This window comes from Staurois parvus, unplaced genomic scaffold, assembly GCF_062004578.1.
Source record: "Staurois parvus isolate SC_StPar_1 unplaced genomic scaffold, SC_StPar_1.0 ptg000096l, whole genome shotgun sequence".
Taxonomy (NCBI): Eukaryota; Metazoa; Chordata; class Amphibia; order Anura; family Ranidae; genus Staurois; species Staurois parvus.
The window spans coordinates 3247634-3260631 of record NW_028317892.1 but is presented as its reverse complement, the minus strand read 5'-3'; the positions used below and the strand labels follow the sequence as shown (position 1 = coordinate 3260631).

The 12998-nt window shown below is 44.9% G+C and overlaps 1 protein-coding gene across 1 annotated transcript in view; it reads right to left on the bottom strand.

Moving 5' to 3' along the window:
* MAU2 (MAU2 sister chromatid cohesion factor) overlaps positions 1–12137 on the bottom strand; it is a 44004-nt gene extending 31867 nt beyond the window's left edge. The window contains exons 1-2 of the mRNA XM_089670827.1: positions 11841–12137; positions 293–310 (exon numbers count right to left, since the gene is read on the bottom strand). Coding sequence (XP_089526953.1) covers positions 293–310; positions 11841–12092 — 270 coding nt within the window. The 5' untranslated portion in view covers positions 12093–12137. The remainder of the gene's footprint in view (positions 1–292; positions 311–11840) is intronic.
* Positions 12138–12998: the final 861 nt, after the last annotated feature.

Here is a 12998-nt window from a genome sequence, read left to right as displayed (position 1 = left end):
GAAATGTCTCCGTGGATGCTGGGTATGTGTCCAGTGAGACAATGTACTCAATTTAGCATTTGAAAAGGACCACTGGCTTTTTTTTTTTTAACCAGTTTACCTGTAATAAAAAGAAAAAAAAAAAAGAAAAGAAAAATCACAGCAGAACATATGAAATGCAATATCTGAAATTCACAGAATCCATTCTGCACAGCAGCAAGTTTGTTTTAGCAGTTATTGAACATGCAATTCAAATGTGGGTCAATTTAGCTACCAAAATGTAGACTGCTTGTAAGCATTACAGGAAGGATACTTGTTGAGAAATCACCCACTGAAAGACAAAAAAAAAAAATCCACAATGTAGTTAGTATAATATAACAACTGGAAAAGGTCAACAGTTTTTCACCCGTACCTCCATTCTAAAATCATATATATGCATCTTATGTTTTAATTGCACTACACATGTAGGCCCTATGATATTTGTTCCGAGTGAATGCATTTTTACACATTTTGCTTTATTTTCAAGTAAAGCAAAACACATAAAGCAAATAAATGCATTATTTCCAATAGGACCTGTTTCTACCAACACCTTGCTCTGCATTAAAATGGAACTCTCTATTAATGTATTTCAGTGTTCTGTCTGCAAAGGGACCATGTATATGTAGTAATTTAAACCATATTCCTACATGCTTTGTAAGCTTAGCTGTGAGGTCAACCAGGGCACCCCCTCCCCTTGCAGTGGTCCAACAACGTTGCAAGAAAGAAGGTGGCTGTTTGATAACTGGCATGTGCCATGGCTCCAAGCACTTACCTCTGAGACAAGCAGCAGAAAGAAGAACACAGATGAACAGGAGGGTGACAAAGTTCTTAAAGCAGTTGTAAATACTCTATGCATGAAGGAAAAAAACAAAAAAAAAAAACCTCTGTGCAGCAGCCCACCCAACCAGCCTAATAATTACCTGGGCCCCATTGCAATCCAGTGATGTGCTCAAGAGCCAAGGTTCTCTGGGGACTCGCTCTCCTCATTGGCTGAGACAGCAGTGGGAGCCAGTGGCTCATGCTGCTGTCAATCACAGCCAGTGAGCCAATGAGAATAGAGAGGGGGCGGGGTTGAGTTGCAGCTGTGTGTGTGAATGGACATGCAGAGCAGTGGCTCGAGAACGAGCCTGCTTGGGTGCCCCCACAGCAAGCTACTTGGGGCACTCGGCAGGAGCGAGAGGCCAGGAGTGCCAGCAGGGGACCTAAAAAGAGGATCAGAGCTGCTCTGTGCAAAACCACTGCACAGAACAGGCAAGTATAACTTGTTTATAATTTTTTTAAAAAAAGCTTTTAATATCACTTTAAGGAAATCCCACCTGCAAAATTTTCAAGGATGGTGATTGGCCAGGGGACAGACAGTCTTTCATTCTAGCAATCAGACTGGACAAAAGAAGAGGAATGATATACTTACCTGCTCTGTGCAGTGGTTTTGCACAGAACAGTCCAGATTCTCTTTTTGGATCCCCTAGCTCCTCCCCTGCTGCATGCTCATCCCTGAGCCACTGACCTAAAGGTCAGTAAAACACAGAGCCGTGGCTCAACCCCTCCCCCACTCTCTCCTCGTTAGCTCACTAGCTGTGATTGACAGCCAATGGGCTCCCGCTGCTCTCAGCCAATCAGGAGGAAACAGCAGAGGCTTTCGAGAATGTCACTGGATGGGAGGGGGGCTCAGATAAGGATTTGGGGGTGGGCTGCACACAGAAGGTTTTTTTATCTTCATGCATAGAACACATGAAGGTAGAAAACCTTGAGCCTTTAGAACCACTTTAAATGTACTCTGTAGCCAAAGTACTTTTTTGTGTGCTTTACAAGTATTTACAATGGTAGGGTTCCCAGTGAAAGCTTTACAACAGGGCCCTGTCTTTCCATACTACTTTTCTGCCCTGAAGCATGTTTACCTAAACCAGGGTTGGACAATTCCCAGTCACCAGCTTGCCAAAATGACTGAAAATACTGTTGGCGACCAGGTCAATGAAATGTATTGCCGGTGAAGAAACGGTTGCTGAAATACCAGGGCTGTTGAGTATAACTGGCATTGCAAGAGAACATAGCCGTAAATGTGGCTGTACTGAAAGCAAGCATTGAACGAGACAGATGGAGCCAAGTCCCACTGATATATAGGAAAGATGAACACAGTCTGTCTCACACTGAAGGAACAATAATGTCGGCATTTTAGCACCCACCTCCACACAGGCAATAGCTATATCAGCATGTTGAGGAAAACCCCATGCCCAATTCCTCCCACCCCTATTTAACCACTAGCCTACAGGGCACTTATACCCCCTTCCTGCCCAGGCCAATTTCCAGCCTTCAGCACTGTTGCACTTTGAATGACAATTGCGTGGTCATGCAACACTGTACCCATATGAAATTTTTATCTTTTTGTGACAGATAGAGCTTTGATTTGGTGGTATTTAATCACCTCTGCGTTTTTTATTTTTTCTTAAACAAACCAAAAACCTCTGAAAATTTGAAAAAAAAAAGTTTTTTTTTTAGTTTTTGTTATAAAATTTTTTAAATAAGTGATTTTTCTCCTTCACTGATGTGCACTAATGAGGCTGCAGTGATGGACACTGATGAGGAGGCACTGGTAGGTGGCACTGATGGGCATTGAGAGGCAGCACTCATATGGCACTGATAGGCGTCACTGAAAGGCAGTTCAGCTGGGCACTTATATGTGGCATTAATGGCCACTGGCAGGTGGCATGGATGAGCACTGAGAGATGGCACTGATAGGTGGTGCTGCTAGGGCTACACAGATCATCAGGGCACACTGATCATCAGTGCTCTGATAATCTGTGTACATGTCCCCTCCGAGGGATGCCGATTACTGGATCTCCTCTCAAGCTGTCAGCTGACAGCTCGTGGGGATAGAAATGCCAATAACCGGCATTTCCCTGTTTACACGTGATCAGCTGTGATTGGACACAGCTGATCACATGACCGAGCCGACATCTTCGGTTCGTTCTGTAGATCGGTGATCTGCTGTGTCCGAGGGACACAGCGCACCGCCAATCGCCGCACTGCACGCTTAGAATGGGAGGACGTCATATGACGTCCTCCCAGAACAAGAGAACCACCTTGCGTCCGTCATATTACTATATGGCGGGAGGCGGTTAAAGTGATTGTATAGGTTCTACACTTTTTTTCTTTACAACATACCATACTTACCTGCTCTGTGATACTGCACAGAGCAGCCCCAATCCTCTTGATCACAGGTACCCTGCTGATGCTCCAGACCACTCCCCCTTGCTGAATGCCCGATTGCTCTGGGGGCACTCATGTGTGCTTGCTTCTGAGCTGCCTCTGTGTGTCTATAAAGCCTCTGCTTCATTGGCTGTGACTGGCAGCAGCCAATGGTCTCTGTCTCTTTACTGGCCGAGGCAAAGCTGCAGCAGCCAATAGCTCCCTCTGCTGTAGCCAATGAGAAGGGACAGAAACAGGAGAGCTTCTGCTCTCATGCACATCACTGGACTGGGATCGGGCTCAGGTGAGTATAAGGGAGGGGAGGTCTGAGACTTAAGCATAGAATGCATGAAAGTAAAAAGTCTTCAGGCTTTAGAACCAATTTGAGCTGACATTTGTCAGCCACGGTACCATAACTTGTCTGTTTTGTGAAAGACAGGCGCAGCTGCCACAATGCAGAAAAGCCATGGGAACATTTGGAACTTTGTTTACTGTTAAATGATCTGCTCAAGAACAGCTCAGTTTACATTCTGGCACAGATCCTGTGTACTGGGATGACTGCACTCCTGCAAATGCACAGGGGTGATGTCATCTCATAAAGATGGATGCAGCCCAGAACCCAGAGGAAGCGGGGTAAAAGATGCCAGCGAGAAAACCTGTTGAAGCAAAGGCAAGCATTGCAGTCTATTTCTGCTTTAAGAGGGCCTAACCGTTCCCCTACACCAGGGGTGGGCAACTGTGACCCTCCCGCTGTTGGTGAACTACAAGTCCCATCATGCCTCTGCCTTTGGGAGTCATGCTTGTAACTGTCAGTTTTGCAATGCCTCATGATATTTGTAGTTCTACAACAGCTGGAGGGCCACAGTTGCCCACCCCTACCCTACACCATTTTTCAGGTGGATCTGAATAGAAGCTCAATGTTATTCTATGGGCAGGAGGCTATTTCTGAATCTATTTAAGTAAAAAAAATAAAAAAAGTCTGCATCCTTTACAGTCTTCAAGACACAAATGTGAAGCATCTGATGTAAAATCACATAAATGGATGTGTGTCCATATACATCCATGTGCCCACAGACCTAACACGGGTCCAATAAAGGGTTTGCTCACCTTCACCAAAAAACATCCTTTGCAGAGAAGGGGAGTTTGTAGAGAAACTGTGCAGCTCTGACTAAAGCTGAATAATGCTCTTGCTATAGGTGTACCTTATGAAGCCCGACTGGAAAACTCCCAGGATGTTGCCAAGAAAGGCCCAGCTGTTCCAGTTCACCATTGCAGGAGTGAGCTCAAAGCTACTGCATCGGGAGAGAAAGTGCATATGAGGAGGTTTGAATCTGAGAAAGGCCTCAGGTGAACAGTAAAAGCTGGGCCTATCTTAGCAATATCCTGGGAGTTTTCCAGTCAGGCTTCATAAGGTATGAAAAGGGCCTACACCTATAGCAAGGCCATTATTCCATTTTGGTCAAAGCTACACAGCTTGTTTTTATCTAAAGTTGTCCCTAATTTGCATTTGGCATTTTTGGTAAAGGTGAACTATGCCTATAAGCTCTGGGAGGAAAATCCTGAGCAGACACGGAAGTCACAAACGTGATCTATTCCATTCTGCTCCAATTCAGCAGGATCTGTTCACGGGTCCCTTGCTGATCTGTATAGACATGGCCAGTGAGAAAAGGCCCTTAGCTTTCCAAAGCACTGTGTACAATAAAGGCATATTTATGTCCTGAAAACATATTGCTTTAATCTTTTCTTCATTTTTTTTTTTGTACACATCTCAGCACTGTCCTGAGCCTTTTCAGACACTTCCTTCCTCTGTGCACTCAGCATTGATTGCATATCACCCCATTGTACTGGTTCCCTCATAGTAAATCATGCCTCTGCATTATATATTCTTAGTCCATGTTCACACTTGTACAGATCATGTGGCTTGCGATTGAATGAGCTGCTATAGCTATGGGAAATGCAGGGAAAAAGCCCCCAACCCTTTTTGAAAGATGCAGCCACATTGAACTGCAGACATGAAATGCTCCATGTTTTCCAATGCGTGGAGGTTTCTTAAGAACTGGTCTCCCACTCCTCGTTACAGGTACCCACTCTCACTTCTGCCCTGGACCACCTAGGCCAGGGGAAGGCAACCTGCGGCTCTCTAGCTGTTGTGGAACTACATTTCCCACGAGGCATTGCAACATTACAAAACTGACAGTTACAGCTATGACTTGCAGAGGCATGATGGAACATTGGGCAACACAGTGGCTAAATGGTTAGCACTTCCGCCTGGCAGTACTAGGGAATCCCAGCCCCGGCACCACCTTCCTGGAGTTTGCATGTTCTCCCTGTGCCTGCGTGGGTTTCCTCCCACACTCCAAAGACATGCTGGCAAGTTAATTGGATCCTGTCTAAATTGGCCCTAGTATGTGTATGTATGAATGTAAGTTAGGGACCTTAGATTGTACACCCCTTGAGGGTTAGGGACTGATGTGAATGTATAAAATATATGTAAAGCGCTGCGTAAATATAAGTACCTGAAATAAATAAATAGTCCTGCAATGGCTGGAGAGCCGCAGGTTGCCTACCCCTGACCTTGGCGATTGGAAGCAAAATCTGTCCTCTCTCCATGGTCTTTTGGGACATGAGACAGGTCCCAGAAGACTACGGGACCATTCACAATGCGCAGAGCTACTCGCACATGCCCAATGGGCACCTGGCTGTGAAGCCTCAAGCTATCACAGCTGGGTGCCCAGACTAAGGCCTAGTTCACACTGGCATTGAAAGCAGGCATTTTTAACACTCCTTGAACGCCTATGCAAATGATACTATGGGGAGCACACAGTGCCCTTCACATTATCAAAACAAAGTGTTAAGAGTTGTTTCAAAATTGAATCCTCATGTTGAGCCAGGAGGAGTTTAAAGCCTTTCAACGCCTCCCATTCAAGTCTATGGTGACACTCCGCAAACGCGCTGCAAGGAGTTTGCAAGGCATTTGCAGTGCGACACGTTAAAAGCATTACAGTTTATTATTTTATTTATTTATTTCAGGTACTTATATAGGGCTGTCAATTTACGCAGTGCTTTACATATATATTGTACATTCACATCAGTCCCTAACCCTCAAGGGGTGTACAATCTAAGGTCTCTAACTCACATTCATACATACACATACTAGGGCCAATTTAGACAGGAGCCAATTAACCTACCAGCATGTCTTTGGAGTGTGGGAGGAAACCGGAGCACCCGGAAGAAACCCACACAAGCACAGGGAGAACATGCAAACTCCATACAGGAGGCGCCATGGTCGGGAATCGAACCCCTGACCCATTTACTGCAAGGCAGACGTGCTAACCACTAAGCCACCCAGGCGTTTGAATTATAGGCGTTTGCGGTGTAGTTTTAACGCTTGTACAATGCCTATACTAAAGCTCATTAAAGCCTGTCTAATGCCAATACTAAAGCTAAAGAAGCGTTTGATCAAAGTTAGAAATGTAGTCAAGTGTGAACAAGCCCTTAAGAAGCCAGTGCCTGGGAGAGGGGAAGGTCAGTGAACCCGGCTGGGGTGTGCACACTGCTGGATCTGCTACAAAAACTAACTGCTGACTTTTTTTTTTTTCTTTTAGATTTGACTGGTGCGCCACTTTAAGAATAAGTGAATGCTTAAAGAATTTACAGCTCCCCCTGTGCGTCTGCAAAAGAGCAGCTCATTTTCCCTGTGGGTTGGGAAGTATGCAACTATGCATGGGTTTCTGACTTGTACAGATGTGAACCTAACCTTAAATCTGGCCATACATTATACAATTTTCTTGTACAATGTCTGTGCAAACTCCTTTAGATTTACCTTCAACTAAGTAGTGCAAAGGTCTGATTGGATACAACTTTAAAGTTTGATCTCATATTTTTTTGATAAATCTAAAGGCAAATTGTACAATAAGATAGTATAAATGTATGCCCAAATTAAAGGCTTGTTTAGACATGCTGCCAGGGGGCATTAAAAAACTGGTTTGAGCCCCTCAACTGCCCACCTAAACAGCAGCATGCAGCCGCTCACAGCAGTACACATGCTGCAGCTATGATACTTTCATTAGCAGCCATGGAAAAAATTAAAGACCAGGTTCACCTTTAGAAAATAAATAAAATGCAAATTTTTTGGAGGGAAAAAAAAAAAAAAAGCATTTGTATTTTTTTCTGAAGCCTGCAGAACATTGCACCTACGATCAGCAGATTGTGGGTGCAGTGTCAGGTTCCTGCAGACTCTCTATGAGAGCACTCACTTATAGGTGTAAAAAGCAATCAGTGTAAAAAAAAAAAAAAAAATCACTCTCCACAAGTAGTACAGTGTTACTATGGTGACACTGTACTGCTAGGGTGACAGTATGTAAAAAATAAACAAAACAAAAAAAAACAGTAATATAAAAAAATAAAATGTAAAAAATGTTTTTGAAAAATTATAATTTTTTTTCTAAACTAATTTGGGCTATTTTTTGTTTTACCAAAAAGATAGCTGAATACATTTTTGCCAAGATTTATGAAGAAAGATTATTTATTTGCAAAGATTTATAAGAAAAACTTTCAAAATTTTTGGTCTTTTATTTATATAGCAAAAAAATTAAAATCCCAGTGGTGAATAAATACCACCAAAAGAAAGTTTTATCTGTCTCAAAAAAATGGTAAAAAGTTCATATGGGAACAGTGTTGCATGACCGTGCAAATAGGCATTCAAAGTGTGATAGCACTGAAAACTGAAAATTGGCCTGGACAGGAAGGGGTAAAAGTATCTAGACTTGAAGTGGTTAAAGTGGAATAGCACTTCATCTGAGCACCATGAACCAAAAATGCTATTTAATTCATTGTGAATATTCAATGCAAACTCCTCCATCCATCCATGCTGTATTTTACTGAGAAATCACTTTGAAATATACCCCCTGGCATTTCTGGCAGTGGCCATGTTGAGTAAGGACAGATGATTCATGTAGCATTTACTTCCTGGAATCCATCTGCCCTTAGCTCAGGCATTGGCTGAGCTGAGAATCCTCCCTCCCCTCCTGAAGACTGCCGGGATGTATGACAAAATTTGCCTAGGCATGGAAACCAGGAAGTAACTGAAGAAATGTAAAAAAAAAAAAAAATATATAAAACAAGTTAACATGATATACTTCCCTATCCATTTACTAATGCTAGCAGGGTAAGGATTAAAAATAGAGTTGATTGAGAGAGTGAAGCTCCGCTTTAAAGTGGAAGTTTAGTCAAACCCTAAGGCTAAACCTGCTCCCACCTCTATTATAACCAACCCTGTAAGGAAAAGATTTGTATACTTACCTAACCTGAAGTCGCTCCAGTCTGGCAACCATGATCAGCTGTCAGCAGCGGCTTCAGTATGGAGGAAGGACAGCCAATAGATGCTCCGTAGTAACTCTATAGGTGATGTGTCATCTCCTAGGCATTTCCAACCATTGTCAGCGATCTTTCCTCTACACAGAATAGGTAAATAAACAGATCTTTTCTTTACAGGGTTAGAAAGAATAGGCTTAGAATGAAGTTTGGAATAGGCCTAGCCTTTGTTAGATTTTGACTAAAATTTCCACTTTAACCACTTCAAGTCCGGACACTTTTACCCTCTTCCAGTCCAGGCCAATTTTCAGCTTTCAGTGCTATCACACTTTGAATGACAATTGCACAGTCATGCAACACTGTACCCATATGAATTTTTTAGCTTTTTTTGAGACAGATAAAACTTTAATTTGGTGGTATTTATTCACCACTGGGATTTTTATTTTTTTGCTATATAATGAAAAAGTCCAACCATTTTGAAAAAAAGTGTTTTTCTTATAACATTTTGCAAATACAATCTTTCTTCATAAATCTAGGCCAAACTTTAATCAGATATCTTTTTAGTAAAAAAAAAAATAACCCAAATTAGTTTAACCAAAAATTATAATTTTTCAAAAATGTTTTTTTACATTTTTATATTTATGGGTTTTTTTTTTAACATACTGTCATCGTAGCAGTACAATGTCACCATAGTGACACTGTACTACTTGTGGGGGGCGATGAAGATTATTTTTTTTTAAACCAATTTTTTTAAACCCATAAAGGCTGTAAAAGCAGTTGTTTCTCCTGCTCTCTGTTTGCATTCTTGCAGCCATTGACAAATACCGTGAGAGCTGTGATTGGTCACAGCTTGCCATATGGTACAAGGCTGTAGTGAATAGTCTTGAACTATGTGACCTCTGACCATTCAGTTTTCACTAGTAGTAAGCAATGATGTCAGAAGTGATCACATGATCGGAACCTCACACAGAGGTCCCGTACAGCGATTGGTGTTCTCCGGACACAGCAGGCACCGGATTGCAGTGCCGCGTGCTCCCAGGGAGCGAGCACAGGCAGGCAATGCGGGAGGATGTGTATAAATGGCCACCTGCTCCCGTGGTTAAGGACTTGTACTCATCTGCAGCAGCCTTTGCCTCCACTTACCTACTCTGGAGCCGCTCTGATCACATGATCTCTCCAACAGCGGCCCCTGTGCAGAGAAGAGATCACTGACAATGGCTAAAAATGCCTGGGAGATGAAGTCACCCATAGGTTTACTATGGGGCATCTGTTGTCGGCTATCCTTCCTCTACACAGAAGCCGCCACTGACAGCTGATCCTGTCACTGGACTGGCTTCAGAATAACTTACAGATATTTTCTTTACAGGGTTAGATAGAATAGGCTTAGAATGGGGGTGGGAGTAGATTTAGTCTTAGTTATGACTGAACTTCTACGTTAGAGAAGTGCAGTTGAAGCTCTTTTGGCCGTACTTCTCCTGCTGATCACAGGAGTGCCATTCATTCTGCACTCCTGTGACCTGTTTTTAGCTGACAGTGGGCTGAAACCCGCTGTCAGCTGATGTCACTCAGCCGGTTCATGCTAGGGAAAGATCCAGACTTTAAAGAGTCTGGAGCGGGACCTGGTTCAGCCTGTTAGTAATTCACTGAGAGCCTGAGCCAGCTGCTCCCACCCCAGTGATCGTGGGGGTGGGGAAAGATCAGACAGTGGTGACTGACAAGTCACCACTCTCTGCTCTCTAGTTGTGAGAACTCAGCGATCAGCTGTCATGTGATGGCTGAGTTCTCACACTTCAAGCCGGTGGGGGACAGATACAGCATCGGACCAATGCTGCATCCACCTGGGAAAGTATGATTTGAGAAAAAAAAATAAATTTCTCTTTTAACCACTTGCCGACCGCAGATAGCTGAATAACGGATTCACCGCGGCCGGCCAGTCCTGGGAGGGTGTCATATGACGTCCTCCCAGAACACACCCTCCCGCACGCCCCAGGGAGTGTGCACCCAGCGATCTCCATTATTGCTGTGTCCTAAGAACACAGCTGATCACGTGATGTGGTAAAAGGCCAATCACAGTGGCCTTTTATCACGTGATCAGCCATGTCCAATGACACACTGATCACCAGGTAAATGCAGTTGCTGGTTATTGGCTGCACTTTCCTCAAGGCGTCACAGCGTGAGGAAAGTATTGCCAATAACCGGCAATTGTCAGAGGACAGATCGGCACCGATCATCAGGGCACTGATGATCTGTGCCCAGCAGTGCCACCCACAAGTGCTGCCCAGCAGTGCCACCAGTCAGTGCCCAGTAGTACCGCCAGTCAGTGCCTCCCATCAATGCCCATCATTGTTGCATATCAGTGCAGCCTCAACGCTCACCAGTGAAGGAGAAAAATTACCCGTTTGCAACATTTTATAATAGAAATAAAGAAAACTTTTTTTTCCCACTTTGGCTTTTTTTTTTTTTTAAATAAAACACCCAGCGGCGAGTAAATACCACCAAAAGAAAGCTCTATTCGTGTGAAAAAATGATAAACATTTCATATGGGCACAGTGTTGCATGACCACGCAATTGTCATTCAAAGTGCAACAGCGCTGAAAGCTGAAAATTGTCCTGGGCAGGAAGGGGGTATAAGTGCGCGGTAGGCAAGGGGTTAAAGCACAACTTTGCCCTGATTTTAAAAACCTGCAAACAGAACATTTACTGCAGAAGAGATCTACTATTCCTCTTCTGCAATAAAAGCATCTTACCTTCACAAGATGCTGTAGGAACATACACAGAACAGCGCATGTGTAGCTCAATGTACATTCTCAGCACACCTTGTTGCAGGGATGAGCGCCTACACGCATGCGCAGAAGTAATTTTATCCAGGCATGGCCAAGGACCCAAAACCTGGAAGAATCTGGGAAGAAGCCACTAGCCCTGTGAAGGCGATCCTAGATATTGCATTGCTGGGGGAAGTGACTATTGAGTGACAACCCAGCAGTGCAAGTAGTAGACAGAGGGTTGTCACTCTAACAGGAAGTGCCTGAACAAGGATCTCCATGGCAGGATCTCCCTAAAAGGAAGCTGCAGAATTTCAAAGAGTGAAAACCCTGGGAAAGAGAGGAATATGGTAAAGCTTATTGCAGTGATTAGCTTCCCATGCGGTTTCCCCCTAGCCCAGGCCTGCTCAGGAGAAGAGAGGAGTGCGGGGATAACAATACCAGGCTTGGTGCCAGTCATCCCACCAGGGGGAAGCGGCCTGTACCAGTGGAGTACGGCTTGCACAGTCACGTGATGATAGGCACCGGCATCCCCCCTCCCCCCACGGCCTCCCCGCTCACCGCTTTCTCCAGGTGCTGCCGGGCCAGCTCGCTGTTCTTGGTATGGTGATATAGGACGGAGCCGAGCTGCAGATGAGTCCGGGCCTCGATGCGCTGCGGCGGCTTGAACTGGAAGACGGCCTGCAAGCAGTGCACACACAGCCGGATCTTGGGCGGGCTGGAAGTCCGGAAATGTTCGGCGAAACCCAGCAGGGCCAAGTACCACGACTCCGAGGCCTCAGCCTGCGTAGCTACCACTGCCGCAGCCGCCATCACTGACACCAACAACAAGGCCCCGTCCACTCCTCCCGCACAAAGCTCGCGAGAGCGGCGCCGCGCTGCAGCCTGGGACTTGTAGTCTGCCTATTGTCTGCGGGACCGCGGAGGGCGGGGCTGTGCCTCTCTGGGAGGGCGGGCTGTACCTCTCTGGGAGGGCGGGCTGTACCTCTCTGGGAGGGCGGGGCTGGCCCTTTCAGTGCTGCCTTGTCAGAAGCGGCCAAGGGAATGAGGCGCTGAGCAATACCAAGTGTTAGTATCGCTACTATACCAGGGGCGGACTGACCATTTGAAAACTCGGGCACTGCCCGAGGGCCCAGGGTCAGTAGGGGGCCCCATGAGATGCCCCTGGTACCTTTTTCATAGGCTTTTTTGAGTTTGGGTAAGGACACAGGGGCCCCATGATCTCCTATTGCCCCGGGGCCCCATGAGTTGTCAGTCCGCCCCTGTACTATAGTATGGAATCCAACACTACACTCCTTCTTACAGCTAATCAATGTATTCTAGTATTACAGGTACTTATATAGCGCTGTCAATTTACACAGCGCTGTACCCTAGGTTCACACCTAAGCGTTTTCCGCAGCGGTTTGCAGAAACGCAGTACAGTCCATTTAACATGATTTCCTATGGGACATGTTCACACCTAAGCGTTTTCACACAGTGCGTTTTTTGTAAAGGGTCAGGGACTTTTTGGAATGCAAAACGTGTTTTTGGTTCTATAGACTTCAATGGGAACACATCAATTTTGCTGCGTTTTGCGTTTAAAATCTGCCTAGCAATAAGAAACACCCCCCCCAATAAATGAAAATGCTGCAAAAATGCAAGGCAACGCAGAAACTCCTCAAATGCAACCTACATAGGTGTGCACCTAGACTTACATACAGGGGCGGACTGACCATTCGA